General features: G+C 40.3%; 1 protein-coding gene across 3 annotated transcripts in view; it reads right to left on the reverse strand.

Annotated features, from left to right (window-relative positions):
* Positions 1–271: 271 nt before the first annotated feature.
* The window catches only part of LOC132823273 (15-hydroxyprostaglandin dehydrogenase [NAD(+)]-like), a 37808-nt gene continuing 11706 nt past the window's right edge, over positions 272–26373 (reverse strand). For 2 of the 3 annotated variants that reach the window (XM_060836921.1, XM_060836922.1), the window contains exons 3-8: positions 23183–23306; positions 21012–21118; positions 18155–18251; positions 13645–13721; positions 3389–3552; positions 272–1176 (exon numbers count right to left, since the gene is read on the reverse strand). In XM_060836921.1, the coding sequence (XP_060692904.1) occupies positions 1053–1176; positions 3389–3552; positions 13645–13721; positions 18155–18251; positions 21012–21118; positions 23183–23306 (693 nt within the window). In that variant the 3' untranslated portion in view covers positions 272–1052. Of the gene's footprint in view, positions 1177–3388; positions 3553–4351; positions 4433–13644; positions 13722–18154; positions 18252–21011; positions 21119–23182; positions 23307–26373 lie in introns of those variants that run through there. The other variant, XR_009645525.1, reaches the window with a different exon arrangement.

Consider the following 26373-nt stretch of genomic DNA (forward strand, 5'->3'; position numbering starts at 1 on the left):
TATGATCTTAGTGAATGATGGAGTTTGGGAGGGGGGATGAATAACCTAACTCTGCTGCGAATTTGTGTGTTTGTAAGGTAATATTCTGGGTGGACCATGGATACATATTTTTCTCATAAGCTGGCAAAAAAATGTATGGTGTAGTGCTAAAAATGTCAGCTGTACAGAGTCAAGTTTTTTGCGGCCAATAATTAGAGTCAGAAAAGGGAGTCAGTGGCGTAATGGTAATGTCAGTGGACTACGAATCCAATGACTGAAATTTATGGTCTTTATTAATGCACAACTAGAATGTATAACCAATTAGAAAAGATGAAATAGAAAGCTAGTCAAATGGTGCCATGAAACTATGATTGATTGTCATAAAATTCCATCTGATTTATTAATGACCTTCTTTACAGAAGGAAATCTGCCAACTTTACCTGGTCTGGCCAACTTGTAACACCAAATCACAAGAATATGGATGACTCTTAATGCCCCTTGAAATGGCCCAGTTCAAGGGCAATTCAGAAGGACCAACAAATTCCATAGACGAAAGAATAAAGGGAAATGAAATGAATAAAATGAGCAAATTTTTATGAAGAGCCATAACAAATGGGAGAAGCAAAATCAAAATTCTCGAAGAATGAAATATAAAGATCAAACACACATCAGCAACATGCAGCTGCATAAAGAAGTGAATGATGTTGGGATATAGCAGAACACAGGCATACAATGGAGACAATGCTGCTGAAATCTGAAACAGCTATAATGCCTTATGGGGCTCAGATATCATTCTTGTTTGAAAACACTCACGTGAAGTGCTTTTTGACATTATGCTTAGTAGACCAGAGGCTCCTCAACTGGCAATAATGGAAGCTCAACCCGCCAATCTTCTAAAAAGCATGTCTGCTGAAATGTCCAGTGGCTCATCTCTGCACTGTAATTTCTAATTCTCCACCTAGTAAATCACTAAAAATCTTGCTGCAACAGTGTAATCTGTATTGGAACTCTGTGTTTTGGGGTTCTAGCATCACTACACAGAGTGTCGGGATGGAGGCTGCAGCCATTCTGGGTCACAAGAGGCTCTTGGAGTATTTCAGGTGGTCAATTCCTTTTTGCTTTGTCACTGTCATAACTTCACCATTCTTAGTCTCGTCAGTAGCAAGTTGCAAGAATCCCTCAGCGACCAATGACGGGCTGCAAGTACAAAAAGATGTTTTTTTCATTGAGAAAAACAAGATTATTTTTGCAATTTATTAAATCACAGGTTGGAATAAGTTCCATACAGCATGGAAGTTGGCCACTTTGCTTGTGTTGGTTTTTTTGACAAAGCTATCCAATTAGTCCCTTTCTGTTTCCCCTCTAACATGTTCCTCACAACTCAGTTCTTTGGACAAGCTCTTGATCATTGCCCCAAACATCTCTGGCTCAGATTTCAAACCTTGTTTGGTTACATGAAGTGTCTTGTGACAGTCTCCTGCATTAAAGGTGCTATATAAATGCAAGTTAGTGTTGTTGTTTTGTTGTTTTCACATCGTTGTGCACAACTTTCCCTTTCAAGAATTTATCCAATTTCCTTTCAAAACAACCAGGATTCATTCTGCTTCAATCACCCTTCCAGACCACAACAGCTCGCTGCATAACTCTTCTTATCCGTTTCTCTGATTCTTGGTAACACAATATGTCAAGACTCAAACAGCAATTGCTTGTTTTATAACCATGGAAAAGGTTCATGACAATTAAAATACATCTAAGTCTTGATTCTCAACTTGGGGACTGTGGTCCTGATTCAGAGAGTCTGCAACTAATCCCTAGCTCCAGAAAGGGAAATGAGATACCACAGAAATGTTCATGACACAGAAGTAGGCCATTTGGCCCACTGGCTTTTTAAATGAGTGTCAGTATCTTCTGCCAATTTCCTATATTTTCCCTTTATCCTTACATATTATTTCTGTCCAAATAATCATCCAGTACCCTCTTGAATGTCTCAATTGAACCTGCCTCTTCCAGCAATAAACCCCAGACCGCAATTACTGTTTAAGTGAAAAAGATTTTTGTTGCATCAGCTCAGGCTTGGATGGCCGAACAGCCTGTTTCTGGGCTGTAAAATTTCTTTGTTCTTCTTTGTCCTTTGTACTTGCTTCTTTTGCATATCACAGAGGGAAAGGATATCCCAAGGAGACCCTGGAAAGGGAGGCTGGAGAAGAGACAAAGGTAGATTGGAGAATTCGGCACCGTTTTCCCTCGAGAGGTAAAGGCTTTTAGAAGATTTGATTAAAATTTTTCAATTATGAGGGGGCCGGACAAGTAGCTTGTGAGAAACATTTTTCTCAAAAAAGGATCAAGGACAGGAGGGAACGCATGTAATGTACTTTGCAAAAGAAGCAAATGTGATGTCAGAAAAGCCCTTTTAACGCGGTGAGCAGTTTGTTTCTAGAATATTCTGCCTGGAAATGTGGGGCAGGTAGGTACAAGTGAAGGTTTTCAAGAGGGCACTAGGATGATTATTTAAATACAAACAACATTCACCAAAAGTTAGACCCGGAGAAAGGAGATTCCAGGAGGGGACACCAGGAACAGGAGTCCAAGGAGGATGGAGAAGGCACAAGAAAGAGAGATAGGGAAAACTTGGGAAAACAATACTTGAGGAGAACTAACCCAACATTCAGACATCTAAATAAAGGGAGACTCAGGGTAGGAAAGAAGAACAGGAATGGATGAACTAGAAGGATAGATTCGTAAAGGGTAAAGGACAGCGGAGGAGGGAGAATCAAGAAGGAGAGATCTGGGAAGAGGAGACCCAGGGATCCTGGAGATCTCTGGGGAAGGAGGGAAGAGGATGTGTAAATCCCAAAGTGAGAGTGGTTGACTGAGAGGACCTGGAGAAGGAAACTGCAAACAGGAGGATTTGAATCGGGAGGACCTCAAGCAAGAGGACTTCAATAGGGAGAGCTGTGCAAAGGCGGAGGACATAAAGACCAGAGGCCAGATAAATGTATATAAATTCAAAACATAAACAAAGGATAAAATGGCAGAAAATGCAGTGTATCAGTTTGAGATATGACAGTTTGGAAACTTTCCCAGAATGCTATATTTCCAGGAAAACCCATTTGTCACCTCTCACTCAGGTTCTGGAGTTCGATTATAAATTACAGATATTCTGACACATTGGGAGGGGAAAATTTGGTAGATCATTTTCCCCAGGGCGTTGGATAGGAAATGAAACTCACTCTACACTGTCTCATAAACACAACCATGGCAGGTACAGTACAGACTAGATATGGAATAAAGTTCGTTCTATACTGTCCTGTCAAACACTTTCAGGACAAGGAGCTAATTAAATCAATGTTTGAATAATGCCACAGGTCAACAAGAGTAAGAAGATTTAGATTCCAACTTTCGTTCTCACTCTATAATGCCCAATGCTGCCACTGCCTGTATTGCAAACTTCTCCAGTCCGGCAAACTGCCCCAGTGTTTCTGGTGATGAAATAATCTTCATGATTGGGGTATCGGTGAACGCTGGACAGAGGACATTGATCCGAACTCCAAGATTCTCCGCTGCAGAGGCTCCCTAAATACAGGGAACAAAACAAGATAGAGATTGGAGATCAGCCAAGCATTGAAAATCGAGCAGTGGTCACATAACATAACCAATATGGTGCAGTACTTAATTAAAAGAAAAATTCATGGAATGTGGGAGATTCTGGCAAGACCAGTGCTATTCTCTGTTCCTATGTAAGTAAATGGATTGCTGGGCTATTTCAAAGAGCAGTTTAGAGCAAGCACATTGCTGTATGCCTGGAGTAACACATAGGCCAGTCTGGATAAGAATTCCAGGTTTCTGGACAAGGGTTAGCCTGCTAGGTTGTTGTGACAATCCAAAACCCTCATGTGTACTAATGCTGTCACTAACTTTTTAATTCCAGATGTATTTAATTACTGAATTTCTGCTTCTGCTTTAGTGGAGCTGGCATCACAGACTGACATCTACACTCTGCCAATGTGCACTTGGTGCATGCCAGAAAAGTTAAATTCTTCAGCCGATGTTTGGGAGTCGAGTGTGTTTCTGGATATTTAGTCCAGGGTTTTGGATTACATAAGAGCATAGGAAATACAAGATGAGCAGGCCATTCTATTCCTTAAGCCTCCTCCACCATTCAGCTAAATCATAGCTATATCATATTCTAACTGAACTCCAATCTCCTGCACTATTCCCACATCCCTTGATATCTTTACTCATGAGGAATCTATCAATCTCTGTCTAAATAGGCTGTATAATGGAAATTCAACTGTACTCTGGTGCAGAGAATTCCAAAGATGCACCATTCTCTGAGTGAGGAAATTCTTCACCTAAGATCTAAATGGCTTACCTCTTATTTTCAGACTGTGTCTCTGGCTCTGGATTGCACCCAACCAGGGAGATGATCTTCCTGTACCTAGTCTGCCAATCCCTGTAAGAATTTTGTACGGTTTAATGAGATCACTCTCATTTCTCTCAATTAAAAAAAAATACAGGTCCATTCTCCACTTTCTCTCCTCAAATGATAATCCTGAATCCCAGGAATCCTACTGGTGAGTCTTTGTAGCATTCCCTCTCTGGTAAGCATACCTGTAACTTAAGTAAAGAGACCAAAATGGTACACAATACTCTAGGTGTAGTCTCATTAAAGCTTTATATTCTGGGTATACTCTCACCAAAGCTCTAATCAACTTCAGCAAGGCAGTTTTACTCCTGTACACAAAAACATTTACATTAAAAGCTAATTTTTTTTTTTACTTTCCTAATTGCTTGCGTACCTACACATTAGTTTTCAGTGACAATGCACAAGGACATTCAGATCCCTTTGGTTATCAGCATTTCCCAACTTTTCACCGTTTAAGGAAAATCCTGCATTTTTGATTTCTTCCCTGAGTTGATAACTTCACATTTTTCTACATAACATTCTATGTTCCTACTCTTGCTCATTTACTTAGTTGTCTTAATCCCCTGGAAGCCTCTCCATGTCCTCTTCACAACTCATGTCCCCATCTTGTTTGTTGCCAACAGAAAACTTGAAAATATTCCATTAAATGCCACACCCACATGCCACATTGATCCAGATTGTGAATAGCTGTGGCCCAAGCTCTGATCCTTGTGATGTATCATGAGTCACAGCCTGCCATATGAGAATGATTTGTTTACTCTTAATCACAGTTTTCTGTCTGCTAACCAGGTTTCAATTCATTCCAATATATTATTTCAATTCTTAAGATTCTCTAATTTTGCTTACTAACACCCTATAAAGTCTTCTGAAAATCCAGACAGACCACATCCATCTATCCTTATCTCTTTTGCTAGTGAGATATTCAAAATACAGGTTTGTCAAGCATGATTTTCCCCTCATAAACGCATGCTAACTCTGTCCAATGCACCACAGTTTTCTCAGTGATCAGTTGTCGTATTTTTTTACAATAGATTCTAACATTTTCTGTACTATTGATATTAGGCTAACAGATCTATAATATCCTGTTTTCTCTCTCCTTTTCTTAAATTGTAGGATTAAATTTCATCAGCTATTAACCTGCAAAACTGTTTCAGAGTCTACTGGATCTTTTGTCAATGAGAACCAAGGCACCTCCATCTTAATAGCCACTTCTTTCATCTCTCTGTGGATCATCGGGTCCAGGACACTTATCATGTTTCAGTTCCATTAACTTCCCCAGTACTACTTTATTCAAAATATTAATTTCTTTTGTTCTTTATTCTTGCTTGTCCTTTGATTCTCTAGAAGTCTTGGAGGTTTATTTGGACCTTCCTCCATAAAGAAAGGCACCAAGTATTTATTTAGTTTCCAGTCATTTCCTTATTCACTCATTACTAGTTCATTTCTTTATTCTGCATTACGAGTTCAGTATCACTATGACACAACATTCTCAGCATCAGTCAACACTTGCACCATGGAACTCTACCAAATTCTATCAAATGCGATCTTGATGTCACTGTCACCTCACATATCTTTCGTCCATGTTTGAACCAAGGTTGTAATGAGGTCAGGAGCTCAATGGACCTGATGGAACCCAGACTGGGTGGTGATGAGCAGGTGTTTGCTCAGCAAATGATAATATTGTTGATGACAGGTTCCATAACTTTGTTGGTGATCGAGAATAAACTGATGGGTCAGCGATTGGTTGGGTTGAATTTGTCCTGGTTTTTGGAAAACACGGACTTGTCTACTACTGTATCTAGGTCACTAACAGAAGCAGAACAATATTATGACACATTTGAGAAACACATTTTAGCACTAACCTGAACATGCAAAGTAATTTCAGATTATGTGAGGGAATTACAGTTCAAGATCAAAACTGACTATCATCCATGATTCACTCTTCTGAACACAAAGCAAATTGCCAAGTTATCACCCAGAATTCAATAGTACAGATTCAGGCTCATAAAGTAGGACTCAATTACTGAATAAGGTGTAGCAAAAGCAGCAGCAATTCTGTCAAGGATATCATCGACTGGAACTGAATGGATTTAGATTTAAGTGAAGAGGTTAAGATCTCACATTAGAAGTTGCTAAACACTTAATAGATGGTGAACAAGCAATCCAATACTATGCTGCTACTTTGTACAGCATAAACACATCATTGTCATCTATGACCTAGTATTCTGCAATGAAAGATCAGAAAGACTAAGAGCTCTTCGACTTTAAATTCTTCAGAAAATTAATTAAGGACATCTGACAATCACAAAATCTTATGCCAAAGCAGAACTCATTCTGGTGGCCAGATACTTCTAAGTCAACAAAGGACACAGCCAAGAGAAAAGAGAACCACCATTACCTTCACTTTTTCCAGCAAGACTATAGACATATTTGGAGCTATTCAAATTCAAACAGGAAGATCTTCATTATTCTGACAGACTATTATGCAAAGTCGACGTAAGTAAATTGCTTATACCAAATTAGGGCTGAGATAGTAATAAAACCACTAAAGAGAATTTACGCAATGCAGAGCATTAAGGATATGCTAAATTGTATTAATATTATGATGTTTGAATCCTACTTGTCATTTTTGGTTTGTATTAGGCTTTCATAATTTTGCTAATACAATTATATAAGTGCACAATTGTGAGAAAATGAAAATATTTGTTAGAAGTTTATTATGATAGTAATTTGATTTATTTTCAAAGCTATTGCAAAGAAACCTTCACCATTGCAAAACTTCCTTTCCTCTCAGGGTGAAGATGTTATGAAATGTTGTTTGAAATATTAATTTGGAATATAATTGACAGGATACCTACCTATATGTTTCAGAACACTATGCAAAGTGAAGGAGCCTAGCTGCAGCAGGGAAAAATGTCACATTTGCAAAGAACAGAAGCTGCTCAACTGAAGTAACTGAGTCGACAATGGTTTCAGAGGGAGGTCACATAACCCAGTTTATGGCTGTAATAAAGCTATTGGATTTGAACAGAGTCAGATGACCTCGAACAAAAGCTTTGCCTCTATCTCTGTTTTCACTGAGAACACTCTCCTTAAAGATTGTGAGCTGTGAATCAACTGGAAATCCCCATTAACAAAATTGAAGCACTCCTAAAAGGAGAATTCAGATTTCAGAATTATCAGAACTTCAGAAGAAGCAAAAATCAACCAATCATAACTGATCCAGGAAGAAATCCCAGTGCCAACAGCATGTGTGAAATGGGACTTTGGTTGCAGGCTAAAATTTCACACAATCCGTCTTCCATTGTTTCTGAAAGTAAAAATTATGTAATGGAAATGGACTATCAATATTCAACTTCCATCATGTGATTGTTATAACTGGGCCCTTTCATGGGTGAAAAAATATTTTTTGACAAAAGGCAAATACTGATGTAAAACGGCTGGCATGATTACCTGACCAGGCAGAGCCAAGTTTATGAAACTATTCGTGTATAAGGATCAATGTGAAGTTAAATTAGTATTGTTGCAAAAGGCACTGAAACTCAGATCTCTATCACTTAGTTTAAGTCACACCTTTCCAAAAGTTACATTGGGATGAAAGTTAGTGTAGACCCTGCTACTTAGAATCACACATTCAAACAGTACAGAAGAGGCCCTTCGGCCCACCAAGACTGCACTGGCAAAAACTATTCCAAATCTACACTAGTCACACTTTCTAGCACTTGGCTCATATGCTTGAACATTGTGACATTAAAAGAGTTCATCGAAGTACATCTTAAAGCTTGTGAGGTTTCCCACCTCAACTACCCTCCCAGGTAGTCCATTCCAATTTCTTGGGGAAAAAAAAACTTTTCCTCAAATCCCTGCTAAATTTCCTTTAAAGTTATGCAGCATTGTTATTGAACCTTCAACTAAGGGGCTCAGCTGATTTCTCTTCATTATGTACATGCCCATCACAATCTTATGCTCCAATAGGACCCCTCTCAACTTTCTCTGCTCTGAAGAAAATAACCTGAGGTTATTCACCCTTCATAGTGAAATGCACCATCCCAGGAAACATCCTCTTTTGCCCCTCCTTCTAGTGCAAATACATTTACGATATGTTAAAGGCAAGCATCTCACAAGCATTCTTAACTACCATATTAACCTGTTCTGCCACCTTCCTCTCAGCTTCCTGTTGTCCTGCCATTCTTTGGTTACTCTCTTGTCCCCTCTTTCAACGTGTATCTCCTCACATTTATCAGGATTAAATTCTATCTGTCACTGATCTGCTTTTCAGACTAGTCTGTTTATATCCTCCCATAATCTAACACCATCTTGCTCATTGTCAACCACCTAGTCAATCTTTATGTTCTCAAAGTTTACTTCCTCTTCTCTGAGGAGAATGCCATTGACTGTGAGATAGAAAAAGGGGCAATTTTAAGCACCAACAGCAAACAATCAATACCCTCAAGAAACAGCCTGAACAGACATACCCAGAATTGAACAGCTAATGCAACTTATATTTAATCACTCGGTAGAGGCACTTAAAATTTGAGGTAGTTTTCTTTGCAGAGTTCAAAATTTCAATATCCTTTCCAATTTTGACTCAAGTTGAGGAACAGAGGACAGCAGGATGAAAAAAAGTAGCAATTCTGTCTGACAACTGTAAATGAACACACACAACAGTAAACTCAGGCAAGCTGGGATCTGGAAACTGTCACACAGCAGAGAGAGATAAAGGCGAAATAAATACCAGAGACAAACCTTAGAGAAAAGAAAGACCATGCACAGAGAACATTACCATCCCTGATCATTAAAAGGAGAGAATCAGGTGGGACACTATCCCATGATGGAACGCTGAAGCACGTAAAGGAAAATTGTTACTTCCGATATTCTACCGAAATGCAAGCTGCAAGGCCAGTGTCCTGGAGGTGGTTTGTGCCTGCTCATGCATGATTGCATACCAGGAGAGCTGTCTGGAGTTTATATTACAGAAGACAGTAACCAGTCACTTCTTTAAACAGTCAAAAAGGGAGGTTAGCATTCTCTAAGTCATTGGGTACACACAGAACTCGATATTGGAGTAAATTAAATTCCAGTTTGCTGATAAAATGACTCAAGGCAGCCAATGTAGCCCAATTTGGGTTCCCCACAGCCACTCAGTTCCTGACCTCATTATAGCTTTGGTTTAAATGTGGACCAAAGAGCTGCATTCTTTGGGCAAGGTGAGAACAATTGCTCTTGAGATCAAGGCCACGTTTGACCAAGTGTAGTATCAAAGACCCCGACCAAAAATGGAGTCAATGGGAAACAGAAGGGAAACCCTCCACTGGTTGGAGTCATACCTGGAACAAAGGAAGATGACTGTAGTTGTTGGAGGTTAGTCATCTCAAGCTCCAGAGCATCTCTGCAGTAGTTCCTCAGGATAGTGTCATAGGTTTATTCATCTTCAGCTGTTTCAGTAATGAGCTTCCTTCCATTAGACAGTCAAAAGTGGGGATGTTCACTAATTATTATTCAATGTCCAGCATTGTTTGTGACTCCTCAGATAATAAAGTAGTCCACATTCAAATGTATCAAGTCCCAGATAATATCCGAGCTTGGACTGAAAAATGGCAACTAACATTAGTGCCACACAATAGGCAAAAGTGAGGACTGCAGATGCTAGAAACCAGAGTTTATATCGACGTTTCGAGTAAAAGCCCTCCATCAGGAATATTCCTGATGAAGGGCTTTTGCCCGAAACATCAATTTTCCTACTCCTCAGATGCTGCTTGACCTGCTGTGTTTTTCCAGCACTACACTGATATAAACTTAGCGCCACACAATGCCAAGCAATGACAATCTCTAGTAAGAGACAATCCAACCATTGTCCCTTGACATTCAATGGCATGACACCAATTGAATCCCTTACCAGTAACATCCTCTGGATTACCATTTACCAGAAACTGATCTGAACTAACCACAGAAATAAATGGTAGCATGATGGCTCAGTGGTTAACACTGCTGCCTCACAGTGCAGGGACCCAGGTTCGAGCCCCACATTGGGTGACTGTCTGTGTGGAATTTGCATGTTCTCCCCTTGTCTGCATGGATTTCCTCCGGCTGCTCTGGTTTCCTCCCACAATCCAAGGCGTGCAAGTCAGGTGAATTGGCCATGTTAAATTGCCCATAGTGTTAGGTGCGTTAGTCAGAGGTAAATATAGGGTAGGGGATTGGGTCTGGTTGGATTACTCTTCTGAGGGTCGGTGTGACTTATTGGGTCGAAGGGCCTGCTTCCATTGTGTACAGAATTTCATCTAAAAAAAGGAGCAATGAGTAACTCACCACCTGACTCCCCAAAGCATGTTCCCTTTCTAGAAGCCACAAGCTAGGAGTGTGATGGAATACTCCATACCTATCTGGAAGAGTGCAGCTTATCAACTCTCAAGAAGCTTTACACCATCCAGACAAAGAACCCACTTGACTCGTACCACATTCGGAATCATCCACTCCCTCCACCACCAGACAGTGTGTACTATCTACAAGATGCCTTAAAAAGCCCTTCCAACCCAGACTGTTTCCATGTAGAAGGACTAGGGCAGTGGAGAATGGGAACACCATCACCTGCATATTGTCCTTCATTAGATTAGAATAGATTACTTACAGTGTGGAAATAGGCCCTGCAGCCCAACAGGTCCACACCGACCCTCCGAAAAGCAAGCCACCCAGACCCATTCCTCTACATTTACCTCTTCACCTAACAGTACAGGTAATTTAGCATGGTCAATTCATCTAACTTGCACATTTTTGGACTGTGGGAGGAAACTAGAGCACCCGGAGGAAACCCACGCAGACACGGGGAGAATGTGCAAACTCCACACAGCCAGTTGCCTGAGGCCGGAATTGAACCTGGGTCTCTGGCGCTGTGAGGCAGCAGTGTGCCACCGTGCCGCCCAAACCACTCACCATCTTGACTTGGAAATAGATTGCCGTTCCTTCAATCCTGTTAGTCAAAGTCCTGGAATTCCCTCTCTAGTAGCATTACAGTTCTACCTACAGTAGACGGATTGTTTCGCAAGGCAGTTCAGCACCACCTTCTCAAGGGCAACTAGGGGTGAACAATGGATGCTGGCCAAGCTAGTGACTCCCACAGCTCATGATTTAATAAAACATATTGAAGGAACCTAACTGGCCTATTCCTGATACTGAGCTATATAAAAACAAATATAAAATTGGCAATGTCACCTCCCTTTTTAAGTTCATACTTTTCTGTCACCAATGGTGGAGTGTGAGAAGGAAAGAAATAAGTTTACCTTTCCTAATTCCATTGTAATAGGGGGTCATTCATCATTATGGAAGATTATTCAAAGGGAATAGAAGTCAACTGTCCATATAATATCACAATAAAGACAGCAATACAATCACTGAAGATAATCAACTTAATAATGGCAGTCAGGACATTGCCATGCTCTAGACATTAATGTGTAGTTTGCAAGTGAGCAGTTTAAGAGATTTGCACGCGGGTTTGACTTCATTCATGTTACTTGTTCACCTCTCAAGCAAGCAGAGAAATTAAATGAAGAAGATGAACAGTAAAAGCATTACTAAAGAAGAATGAAGATATAAATTTTGCATTAATAGGTTAATGATCCATTCAGTAAAGGATAGATTATTATTGTCAGAGTCACTGATGAGCAGGAGACAGAGAATACAACTTCCATCTCTGCTTCAGAACTGACAATTGAAGATTATTCTGAATGACCTTGGAGTACAGGTTCATAGTTTCTTGGAAGTGGAGTTGCAGGTAGATAGGATAGTGAAGAAGGCATTTGGTTTGCTTTCCTTTATTGGTCAGAGTATTGAGTACAGGAGTTGGGCTGTACAGGACATTGGTTAGGCCACTTTTGGAATATTGCATGCAATTCTGGTCTCCTTCCTATCGGAAAGATGTTGTGAAACTTGAAAGGGTTCAGAAAAGATTTACAAGGATGTTGCCAGGATTGGGGGATTTGAGCTAAAGGGAAAGGCTGAATAGGCTGGGGCTGTTTTCCCTGGAGTGTCAGAGGCTGAGGGGTGAACTTATACAGACTTATAAAATCATGAGGAGTATGGAGAGGAAAAATAGACAAGGTTTTTTCCCTGGGGTGGGAGAGTCCAGAACTAGAGAGTATAGGTTTAGGGTGAGAAGGGAAAGATATAAAAGGGACCTAAGGGGCAATGTTTTCACACAGAGGGTGGTGTATGTATGGAATGAGCTGCCAGAGGAAGTGGTGAAAGCTGGTACAGTTGCATCAATTAAAAGATATCTGGATGGGTGTATGAATAAGGAAGGGTTTAGAGGGATATGGGCCAAGTGCTGGGACTAGATTGTATTGGGATATCTGGTTGGCATTGGTGAGTTGTTTCTGTGCTGTACCTCTCTATGACTATAACCAAAACAGATTCAAGCAGTGCAAAGAGAAGCAAATGGGCAACCCAGCACAAAATCTCAATAAAAGATGGAGACCCCAGTATTTACCAGAGCTGCAGTCCAGGGAAAGAGAATATGGGTATGAGACAGAGGATAGGGATGTTTGAAACAGATCATGGAATTATAATGAGAAGTTGTAATATATTGTTATAAATTATTAATGAAACCAATTGAAAGTTGGCACAATTTCTCAGAAGAAGAGAACTGTGTAACCATCCAGGAGGGGAACTGTCACACTAACGGAAGAGTGCAGAATGTGATCAAAATCAGATCAAGAAGGTTGGTCAGCGCATCATCTTGTTAGTCTGAGATTTTGGGAAAGATAGTGGGGATATGTTGAAAATACGAATAATAAGGGAGCTCTGGGGAGATGCAGAGTAATGGAGTTAACATTAAGTGGACACGTAATGATGAAGTCAGAATCACATGATTAAACAGACAGGACTGGAAGAGAGCAGAAGTACTAAACTGGTGAAAAGAGGATATGTGTCTAGATTACACTATAAATATAGAGTTCTTGCAAAATGTTTCATTCAATCCAGTAGCATTGCTTCAGGAGACTAAACAGAGTTAGATCCAAAACACAAAATCAAACTGAATCTATCAGAGATCTAGTTTTTTTGCACTTATTGCAGACCCAGTAAGTCAGGCCTTGAATCTATCAGAGATCCAGCGAACTGGGCACTGAATTTGTGACCCAATAAACTCAGTTTTGCATCCATTGAAAATCCAGAGAGATGGGCTATAAATCTGCTAGAGAATGTGAGGGAGATGAGATGATTGAGCAAGTTCAGCACATACTTACAGCCACTGCCCTGGAGAATCCCACCACTCCATGCTTCGAAGCTGAATAGACTGGTCCAAAAATTATTGGATTGATTCCTGTTGAAGGTGGATAAAAAAAAAGACAAAGAATGTGTTGAATTACTAGTCTGCATGAAAAGGTAAAGGATTTTATTATGCATCAGTAAACCTGGATCAAGGATTAAGATCCATAAAACTGGAGATTTGACCTTGTGGATATAGATGGTCTCCTTCCTCATGGAAAGATGTTGTGAAACTTGAAAGGATTCAGAAAAGATTTACAAGGATGTTGCCAGGGTTGGAGGATTTGAGCTATTGGGAGAGGCTGAACAGGCTGGGGCTGTTTTCCCTGGAGTGTCAGAGGCCAAGGGGTGACCTTATAGAGGTTTACAAAATTATGAGGGGCATGGATAGGGTAAATAGGCAAACTCTTTTCCCTGGAGTTGGGGAGTCCAGAACTAGAGGGCATAGATTTAGGGTGAGAGGGGAAAAATATAAAAGAGACCTATGGGGCAACTTTTTCACACAGAGGGTGGTACGTGTATGGAATGAGCTGCCAGAGGAAGTGATGGAGACTGGTGCAATTGCAACATTTAAGAGGCATTTGGATGGGTATATGAATAGGAAGGGTTTGGAGGGATATGGACCGGGTGCTGGTATGTGGGACTAGATTGGGTTGGGATATCTGATCGGCATGGACTGGTTGGACCGAAAGGTCTGTTTCCATGCTGTACATCTCTATGACTCTATGAACTGTGCCATCCCAGGTGACATGGAATTCCAAGAGGAATGTGATGGAGACTGAAATTATCAAGGGCCATAATTCCAGGCACTACGTGGATGTCGAAAGAATCAAATACTACCACCCTGTGTCAGATACAGACTCCCAATCAACAACCCACAAGCTAGGGAAACAGTCCGACAAAACAGTCTCTGTATGATCCAGGATATGATTACGGACACACACAACAATCTGCATAGGAACAAACAAGAAACTGCGTACCAAAAATCATTAATTTCAAAAACAACCAATCAGAATTAGACCATGAGAATCGAATAGGCCATCACCATAGGACAGTACAGGACTACATACAGAAAGAGAATAGCACTACAAGACAACATGACTAAGCTAACCAACAGCAGAGAAGACAACATGACAGATACCTGGGTAGGAAACCTCTCCAACTGACAGCCTACAGAAAAAGATGTAAGAGCTAAGAGACTCAACTACAACCACAGGGACACAAAAACAATAGACTTCTCAGCTGACCAGAAACAAATAGTCAAACAAACCATTACACCCTTTTTAACAAAGAAAAGACAAATGAACAATCTCAACACCAAAGAGAGAGAAGCCCTAAAGATGACAAGAACACAGCACCAGCGGGCGAGGGGAGAATGATGGTTATCATAGACAAGACCGAATATATTCAGAAACTACTTGCAGATACTGATACCTACCTCTAGAGGGAGTGTAACCCCACGCCATAGCTAACCAATTGAATAAACAACACCACAAAATCTACAAAAAAATGGACTACTAACCAGGATTGACCTACAAAGGATGAAACTGGAAAGCAACTACACCCCAAGAGTTTACAGTTTACCCAAAGTACACAAATCAGACATACCACTTAGACCCGCAGTGGCACTCACTGGAACTCCATCGCATAAATTGGCAAAAAAACTTCAACGAAAACTAAAACATCTTATCAGCAGATCCAAACACTCCATACAATCATCACAGTAATTCCTAGACAACATCAAGAACATGAACATAGACAAGGATGAAGCAACGGTCTCATTTGATGTAACGACACTGTTCACTTCAACTGACAAAACTCGAGCCAGTGAGATAATGGCCAACCTCCTGGACAAACAGAACAGACGACATGACAGGGAACTTATCAACAAGGACTGCATACTCAAACTACTAAACCTGTGCTTGACAACGTACTTCACATTCAACAACCAAATATATGAATCAATGGAACACCTATGGGCCCACCCATATCTGGGCTCATAGCAGAAACAGTGATGCAAAAATTGGAATAAACAGCCCTCCCACAAATCACCCCAAATTCTACATCAGATATGTGCACGGCACTTTTGTTATCATTAACAGAACAGAAATCGAGAACAGAACACACACCAGACTATCCAAGCCACGCTCACATGGATCAGATTTACTGGAGAAGAGGAAACCAACAATCAACTTCCATTCCTGGATGTGATGGTTAAAAGGACCACAAAAGTGTACAGGAAAGCCACACACACCAACCAGGTCCTGAAATATACAAGCAACCATCTGAACACACACAAGAGAAGCTGCATTAGAACCCTGTTCAAAAGGGCTACATCACACTGCAGCACTCCCAACCTATGAAGGGAAAAAGAAGAACACCCCTATAGAGTCTTCACCAAGAACGGATATCCCCGCAACTTCATCCGCAGATGCCCAACAGACAATCAACACGATGAGGACATGCCATGACCTAACTCGCTAGCCACACTAATTTACGTAAAAAAGTCTCAGAACTGACAGGCAGACTGCTGGACCACTTAGGTCCATATCAGCCCATACACCGCCAACCATGCTCAGACAACAACTTACCAAGACAAAAGACCCTAGACCCATCATGTACAAGACAAGTGTAATTTACAAGATTCCAAGCAAAGACCGCACAAAACACTATATAGGACAAACAGGCAGACAACTAGCAATCTGCATCCACGAACACAAAATAACCAATAAATGCCACTATCTGATGTCCCTAGTAGCCACACACAAAGATGACAAGGACCACAGATTCGACTGAGACAACACAATGATCATAGGATAAGCTAAGCAAGAGTGAGCCAGAGAGTTTCTGGAAATATGACACTAATCCATGGACTCTATCAACAAGCACATCTTCCCAATATACCGGCCACTACAACAACCAACTGCAAACAGCTACTGAAAGCAGCATGAACAGAACAAAATAAATTCCAGAAGACACAGTACAGCAGTGCTTCACTGTAGGCTCCAAGGCACTGAAGATGTCACCTAGACAGGAGACGAAATATCTGTAAATCAATTTCCCAGATCAGCGAATGTACCTACAAAAATGATTCCAGGGCAGGGAAATGCTCCAAACATCAATGGGGGAGAGGGTGAATAACGTCCCTGACTTAAAATTCAATTTACCACCATTTTGATCAACTTGTTCAATTCCAAACTGTATCCAGCACAGAGTTCAAGTGTCAATCAGAGGTGTTGGGCTGCAGATATCTGCTGTTTTCTGCCCCTTTTAATGCCATTGTAAGTTGGGTTTTCTGCAGATAGTGTGGCTCCAGGTAGTGTGGAATTACACTGGCTGAAGGAGCGAAAACAGCAGGAAGATCAATGAAGGGATGTCACGTTATTTTGGGTACAGATTGGATTGCATACTGTCAAAAGGCCACCAACTATTGGTACCCGATATCTCCCACATTCCCAGCATGGGTGAGCACAAATTGCTTTGCTTGCTGGTTTATGTGAAAGTGAGTATTTAAAAGTCCGTTTCTCAAAAATACCACAGAATCACTGAGCGTCACTGAGTGTCACAGTACCATGGTATCTTGAGAAACAGAAGATGACTAGTTGGCCCATTATGCTTGTGCTGCTTTTTCTAATGAGCCCTTCAATTTGTCAGAGGCCCTTGTTCTTTACCTGCAGCCCTATAACTGCTTCCAAACAACTAGTTACCCAATCTGTGTACGTGGGTTTTACATGACAAAAATGAAATCTGATCCATTTCTGATAAGCACATCTACTGATGTGTAGCCTAAAACTGGTACAGTGAGTGATCATACCCCAGGTAGATATGCAGGAGTCTATCCCAGATACTCAGAGAACCTGGGTTTGCAAGTGGTAATGATACCTGTGTACACAGTCAGGTAGTCTACAACCAGGTACATGGTCAACATGTTTACTCCAGATGTACAGTCAGTGGGTATAATCAGATTATACATTTATGGGTTATCTCCGGGTATACATTCAGTGGCTTTACCACAGATACACATTTACTGAGTGTAACCTCGGCACAATCAGAGCATCTCCCAGGCACACATTCAGTGAGTTTACCTCAGATACACAGTTAGTGAGTATAGCCCAAGCAGTTGGTCAGGGTTTCTATCGCAGGTACACAGTTAATGACTAAATCCCCAGGTACAGAGTCAGTGTGTCTACCCAAAGAACGCATTCAGTGAGTATACATCAGATGTACAGTTAATGAGTATACTCAAGATACACTAACAGTGCTTATGCCATAGGTGCACAGGATTTATCTACATAAAGACTCTCCTTTTTATTTGTGTCTGTACCTTTTATTTTTGCTTATACAAAATTATGTCTCCCAGTGTAGTGTGTATTCTGCACCTGCCAGTTCTCTACTTGGGTGTGCAAATGATTTGCTTGATTTATTTGAATATATATGAATACATAATTTCTCAGCCAATTTTAACTATTTACATGAAATGTTGCAGACCTGCCATGGAGGAAACATTGATTATTACTCCTCCTGCACCTCCAGTCTTTTTATTCATGCAATCTAGTCCAAGATAGGTTCCTCTGATCACACTGACCTGCAATAAAAGTGACATGCGATCATATACAGGCAACTGAACATAGAAAATAGGACCTGGAGTAGGCCAGTCAGCCCTTCAAGCCTGATTGTCCAACTAAATAGCCTATAGCCTCTCTTCCCGCATATCTTTTGATCACTTTAGCCCCAAGTGTTATATCCAACTACATCCTGAAATTATTCAAAGTTTTGGCCTCAATTGCTTTGCATGGTCGCAAATTCCATAGATTCAGCACTCTCTGGTTGAAGAGATTTTTTTCTTATCTCAGTCCAAAATGGCCCACACCATATCCTTAGACTGTGACCCTAGTAATGGAATTCCCTACCTTCAGGAATATCTTTCCCACAATCTACCTTGTCTAACCTGTTGGAATATTATATATTTCTATGTGATCCCCCCTCATTCATCTGAACTCCAACTAATATAATCCAAACCAATTCGACCTTTCCTCATCCATCAGTCCTACCAAACCCTGGAATCAGTCTTGTGGGCAGCATGGTGGCAGTGGGCGGCATGGTGGCACAGTGGTTAGCACTGCTTCCTCACAGCGCCAGAGACCCGGGTCCAATTCCCGCCTCAGGCAACTGACTGTGTGGAGTTTGCACATTCTCCCCGTATCTGCGTGGGTTTCCTCCGGGTGCTCCGGTTTCCTCCCACAGTCCAAAAACGCGCAGGTTAGGTGAATTGGCCATGTGTTATGCGAAGAGGTAAATGTAGGGGAATGGGTGGGTTGTGCTTCGGCGGGTCGGTGTGGGCTTGTTGGGCCAAAGGGCATGTTTCCACACTGTAAGTAATCTAATCTAAAAAAAATCTAAAATCTAAACCTTTGCTGTGTCTCCTCAGATAAGCAGACCAAAACTACACACGATATTTCAGGTATAATTTCACCAAAGTCTACTGACCTTAGTGAAATTATACCTGGAGTATTGTGTGCAGCATGGCATCCTTGCTCGTGTATTCAAATCCTCTTGCTATGAAGGCTATCATACCATTTACCTTCTTCATCTCCCACTGCACCTGCATGCTTACTTTCAATGACTGGTGTACAAAAACACCCAGGTGTCATTGCACATTTCTTTCCGTTAGTTAATCACGATTCAGAAAGTTATCAACCTTCCTGTTTTTGTTACCAAAGTCGATAGCCTCCCAACCACATTATGTGCTGTATCTGCCTTGCGTTTTCCCATTGTCCAAATCACACTGAAGAATCCTTCTCACTGCTTACCCTCCCGCCCAACTTTCTGTCATCTGAAAATTTGAAGATATTACATTTAGTTATCTCATTTAAATCATTAGTATATATTGTGTATAGCTACAGCCTTGCACTGATCCCTGTGGTACCCACTAGTTACTGGCTGCCACCTTCAAAAAGACCTGTTTATCCCTACTCTTTGTTTCCTGCCTGCCAATTAGTTCTCTATTCTTGTCAACACACTATCACAATCCCAAGCACTTTAAACTTGTATATTAATCTATTGTGTGGGATTTTATCCAAAGCTTTTTAAAGTCCAAATAAACCTCTTCCACTGGCTCTCCCCATCAACTATACTAGTTATATCCTTGAAGAATTCCAGTAGATTTGTCAAGCATGACTTCTCTTTTGTAAATTAACACTGATTCTGTCTGATCCTGCTCCAACTTGCCAAGTGCTCTGCTATTGAATCTTTTTAAAATGGACTCTAGCATTTTCCTCAATACTGACATCAGGGTGACTGGTCTGTAATTCTTGGTTTTCTATCTACATTTTTCTTTTAAATAGAAGGGTTACTTTAGCAATCTTTCAATCTGTAGGAACTGTTTCAGAAACTATAGAATCTTAAAAGATGACCACCAATGCATCCAATATTTGCAGGGTCACTTTCTTAAGAACTCTGGGATATAGATTATCAAGTACTGGGGATTTATTAACCTTCAATCCCATTAATTTCCTACTAACTTCCATCACCATTTCCTACTAATACTGATCACTTTCATTTCCTCTCTATCATGAAACCCTTCGTTCCCCAACATTTCTGATATATTATTTTATTCTTTGTGAATACAGAATCAATGTATGTGTTTAGTTGGTCAGCCATTTCTTTGATCCCCATTGTAATTTCCCCTGTTTCTGACTAAGGGGCCTACATTTGCCTTCACCAAGCCTCTGCTCTTCACATATCTATAGAAATTTTTACAGTCAGTTTTTATGTTCCCTGCAAGCTTACTCTCACACAGTATTTTCTCTTTCTTAATCAACCCTCTGTCCTCCTTTGCTAAATTCTAAACTGCTCCTACTCCTCAGACCTGAGGAATTCTTGCCAATTTCACTGCCTCTTCCTTGGAAGTAATATTATCAATAATTTCCCTTGTTTGCCATCGTGTAGCCATCTTTCCCATTTTACTTCTACACCAGACAGAAATGAACAATCATTGCAGTTCATCCATGTAATCTTTGTATATTAGACAATACTTCTCCACCATCATCCCTTTAAGTTGTGTTCCCAATCTATCATAGCTAATTTGCATCTCATACTGTTGTAGGTTTCTGTATTCAGGATCTAGATTAGAGTGGTGCTGGAAAAGCACAGCAGGTCAGGCAGCATCCTTGTGCTTTTTCAGCACCACTCTAATCAAGCATCTGCAGTCCTCACTTTTGCCACCTCTATTCATGACCCTCTTCTAAGAATCACCTAGATCGTTTTCCATAGTGATGAGGAATTTTATCATATTTAGTTGCTCATTCCCATGGGGCCTCACACAACTTGATTGCCAGGTACTTACCAAGTTTAAATCTAAACACCTCTGCCAGTTTGTTTCATCAGCTATTCCAGCGTTGTTGCAAACAATATCCAATCGTAGAAAGTTTTCAATAGTTTTCTTGAATGCATCTGCAAGAGAAGTGCTATTTAAGGGGCTAGAGCTGTGTGATGTGCTCAAGAGACAAAGTATATATTGTCACAACACGCATTGTAATATCACATGATCTTGTCCTCTCTTACAGACTTGTGGTAACATGAAGCCACAATAAGATATTCCTTAATAAAGTGAATGCTTTCCTTAACTCGGCAGTCTCTGTAAATATTCATAGGTACCCTGAACTGCTGCATCACTGCCTCGTTCATGAATTGCACAGTCTCAGATCGTAAGACCCTACAATGGATAGTGAGGACAGTCGAGAAGATCATTGGGGTTTCTCTTCCCTTCATGACAGACATTTACACCACACGCTGCATCCAAAAGCTAAGAGCATTGTGGATGACACCACACACCCCTCACTCAAACCCTTCTCCCTCCTGCCATCTGACAGAAGATACCGGAGCATTTGGTCTCTCATGGCCAGACTGTGCAACAGTTTCATTCCCCAAACATCAGCTTCATAATACTGTATGACCAAACTCTTTCCCATCTGAAATTCTTAGCACGACTTTGAATTGCTGCTAGAAAAATGTCTATTATTTATCACACTTCTATTTCACTGTAAGTTGCACTTCTTATGCACTGTATGCCGTGTACAATTGTATAGTTTGTGCTGTCCATGTAGCAGCCTCGATCGTGGAGGAATGCTGTTTCGTTTTTACTGTATCAGTTGCATATGGTAGAAATGGCAGATAAATGCTACTCATACTCAATGAGACATATTAATTAAGAAGGTGTGTTTTCTTGTGAACACCACCACCAGGTGGAATAATAAGCGCATGCAACAACACAGCATTACTGCAATGGAACAGCAGCAAAAGCTGCCTGTCACAAAGATGGGATTGCCATTATAATCACACTGTGATTGTACCCGTTACTGAAGAGGACAAGAGTAAGCTTGCAGGGAACATAAAAACTAATTGTAAAAGTTTCTATAGGTATGTGAAGAGGAAAAGTTTGGTGAAGACAAATGTTGGTCTCTTACAGTCAGAATCGGGGAAGTTAGTTCTGAGGAAGTCACTCAACTGCAAATGTTAACTCTGATTTCTCTCCACAGATATTGTCAGACCTTCTGAGCTTTTCCAGCAATTTCTATTTTTGGTTCTGATCTACAACATCTGCAGCTCTTTTGGGTTTTCTTTTAAAGGGGAAATTACACAGGGGGTAAAGAAATGGCTGACCAACAAAATACATACTTTGATTCTGTGTTCACAAAAGAGGAAATGACATTCTGGAAATTGCTAATTGAGGCTTCCTTTCTTTTGGAATAGTCACTTTTTCCCCTCAGCCTCATGCCAGACTGAACTGATGTGAGGAGCTGAGTCAGCACAGGGAAGCATTTGCCTCTTTTAAAACTAATTCCTGTGAAGTAAAGGGCAGGCTAGTCTGCGTTAATGCTGATGTCAACAGTCACTGAATGTGGTGATGTCAGCAGCATGCATGCAGGTGAATTCTGAAGCTTGCCATGGCCAGCTGACATTACTGCCCCATCTGAGCATGCTCCAGCAGCCAATTTTGGCATTTGGTGTAATTATTCTTTTCAAAAAAGACAACTTTATATCCACGGGACCAGGTTGTTCAACAATTATCTCCCTAAGGTACGCACCTTTGGGTCTACAGCCTTGTTGGGTGCTGTGGGATGGAAGGAAGAATTCCAGGTTTGGGGAAGGCAAGACAAACTTGACATGAAGGGTGACTGCCATATTCTGCAAGATTTAGGAATATCGAAACAGCTTGGGCAATACTCCTGGTAAATAGCATAATCTGAACTCAATCAACATATTAAAAGGACTCCGCAGATTCACGTGAACAGTGCTTCTGTACGCTGACAAGAACAAATTATAATTCTAAGTAGGAAGAATGGTTCTTGGCAGGTTGGAAAGATCTACCATAATTTGAACTGCACTTACTCCTTTCACTTCTATTGGATGGGCAGTGTATGAGTGAGTTTGTCAATGCTTTGCTGATGTACTCTGCCAGTGGGACCCTGTAGATTTCAGGGAACAATCCAGTTTAATGATGAAACCTGCCCACACCTTTCAATTGGTTGCCAGACGTCACATCACAAGCAATGAACATTGTTTGCTGAGCTCCATAGACTTCATCGAAGGTAGTCTTCGTTTTAAGGCCAATTGCAGTGTTAATATCTAAAAGGCTGACCTGAAAGAGGCAATCAAAGTCCTGTTAGCTTTAGAGTGGAAGACAGAATTTATCCAGAGTTACGGGGTTAGTCAATAGTTAATTAATGGTGTTCCAGAGTCAGTTAACAATTAGCAAATGGTGCTATAGGGTTAGTTGATGTTTAGTCAATGTATGATGGGATTAGCTATTTAGAGGTACATTGGGTACCTATACAGGTACAACACAAAAATACGGATTTTGACCTTATAGGTCGATGTTGGGTTCACCATTTTAACCTCATCTCAATCTAGCTCTCCTTCCATTTCTTTCTTTCTCACATGCTAATCAGCTTCCCCTTAAACATGTTAATGCTCTTAATTACTCCTTATGGTTGCAAGTCTTGCATTTTTCTGCTCTAGATAGTTTTTGGATTTATTAATGACTATCATTATTTCATTTTATTTTTTGTCTCCTCCAAAACAAGGCTTTGTAAAGCTACCCTGGAAATCAAAGGATATGGGGAATGAGCAACAATTCCTGTGAAGCTGAGGCAGAAGATCAGACATTAGATCAGACTGAATTACAGAGGAGGTTCAAGAGGTCATTTTGGCCATATAACCTACTCCTCCTCCTACATGGTATGATGTTATGAACATTTGCATATTCTTAAAGACCTTTACCAGGGATCCATCAGACTTGAGGAAAAAAAACTCCAACTAGTTCAGCCTGTTCTGATTGTGAAAATCTCTCTATTTTCTCTCTAAATGGTTTTCCATTTCCAGTGCTTCTACATCCTCGATATAGTTGTGATCTGTTATGATCTCACCTGATGTCATTTCTGGAAAAGACAGACTTCAGACATTAATCTTGCTAAATGGATCGTATTTTATTGTTTTCTTTTACTTTAATTGAAACAAAAGCAGACTGAGCTAATGCTTGGTTCAATTTTAATAATAAAGTGGAAGTTCATTATCCAAAGAAATGAAAATAAAAAAAATAAATCAAACTATTTACATGTAACACAAAATCAAAATTTATGAACCATGTGGAAAAATGCAAACTTAATTAATCCTACAGCTGTAGGATTGCTGTACTCAAAGCAGAATGAATTCCCTTCTCTATCACATCTGTACGGTTTAGTTTAATGTTGGGTTTCAATGCCCAGTCTCAAGAATCTAATAGCATTTTCCTTGAGTCTTTATACAAATGAGCTTATACTTTTTCATCTTCAAATAACCCTTTCAGGGTTTTAATCCTACACTTCTGTTTTGGATCTTTCAAACTAAACTCTTTTCACTTCAGTGGCCTGTTTCTTGAAAGTTTTAAACAATCTGCCTCCTTCAGGAGCAATTGTGTTACACATCCAGCGTTAGCAAAGCTTTTTGTAAATCTGTACTGAAAAAAACAATTATTTATGGGTATTTCCCCCCAAGCCAAAAATAAATTGGAACATTCAAACTGAAGCCTCATGCTCAACTAAAATTAAACAAAGAACTATAGATGAAACAAAAATGGAAATTGCTGGAGTAACTCAGCAGATCTGACAGCATACATGGAGAGAAAGCAGAATTAACACTTTAGGTCCAGTGATGCTCCTTCAGAATTGATAGTTGCTAGGAAAAGGTGGTATACATGCTAAAGAAGGGGTGGATGAGGAGGTGGATGTAAAGGAGTAAGCAATCAGTGGAGATGGAGCTCAGAGGGAGAAAAAGGCAGTTGTGAAAAATAGGGAATGAGAAAAGTTGAAGTTGGGTACCACAGGTAGTGAAAATGGGTTGGCTGTGCTGAAAACAACCCATGTGATGACAGAACCTGGAGTATGGGGATGCGGAAAGGACATGGAGGAAGGTGCTCAGGTCCCAAAATTGTTGAACTCAATATTTGGTCTTGAAGACTGCAAGGTCCTCAAATGGTCTGATTTTCTATTTGAGAACCACATGTGATAGAGAAGGGAATTCTTTCTGCTTTGAGTACTGTGGGAATTAATGAGTTTGCATTTTTCCACATTTCAAAAATTTGCGTTACATATAAATAGTCTGATTTATTCTGTTTTATTATCTTTTTATATAAAATAGGCTTCCATTTTATTGTTATTACCAAATTTGCCATGTTAGTTTAATGTCTTTGTGTTTCAATGAAAGAAATATGCTTTTTCAGCATATATATAACTTTTTCTGAGTGACTGTCATTCCTGAAGAAGTGTCACTGGACCACAAATGTTAACTCTGCTTTCTTTTCACAGATGCTGCCTGACCTATTGAATTTCTCCAGAAATTTCTGTTTTTATTCCTAATACACAAATGTTTACTCAGTTTGCTTGTAAATCTCACCTAATTCAAACAAAACCCCACTGCCCTTCAGGAAGTCTGTCTTTTGTACTGTGCTTGAAAACAAGAGCACAATGGCTACAGACATACTTACAAATTAATTATTAAACCCCTTCATAGATACAGACCAAGCGCACAAGCTGCTAGATCATAATCCAAACTCAAAAATAAATGGCATTGAAATAATCCTAAATCACTCACCTTACATCATAGATCTAACTATAGATCTATGCAAGTTTAACGTAACTTTTCTGTTTTTCTTTTCAGAAATGAATCCAGTGTTTTATTTGCTTCTACATAGCCTTATTAATTTGTGTCACTGTTGTTAGTAGTTTGTGTACAGTACCCTTAGATCCCTTTGCTCCTCTACTGCCAGACAGTTTAATGGTCAATCAGTAGCATTACAAAGCTTAAAAATGGAAATTAACGTGCTTTGGAATGACTCTATCTTCTTGTGTAATGGTATTAGCTTGTGTTGGAGTAGGGGCGTCATGCTGGGTTATGTCACATGTTAAAATACACATCATTTTGGGGAGGTATAGTTTCCAGTGCCAGGATTGGGGTCTTCGGATTGTAGGACAGACCCTGATATTGGGGTGTGAAGACTTCCCTTGCGGTACAGACTTTAAAAGAGGCTGAGCCAATATCACGATCAAAGTAAAATACTGTGGATGCTAGAAACCTGAAAGAAATGCACAGAATGCTGGGGAAACTCAGCAGGTCTGGCAACATCTGTGGAGAGTTCCAAAGAAGTACTCAGAAGGGTATTTTGTTTCTCT

This window comes from Hemiscyllium ocellatum, chromosome 16 (assembly GCF_020745735.1).
Source record: "Hemiscyllium ocellatum isolate sHemOce1 chromosome 16, sHemOce1.pat.X.cur, whole genome shotgun sequence".
Classification (NCBI taxonomy): domain Eukaryota; kingdom Metazoa; phylum Chordata; class Chondrichthyes; order Orectolobiformes; family Hemiscylliidae; genus Hemiscyllium; species Hemiscyllium ocellatum.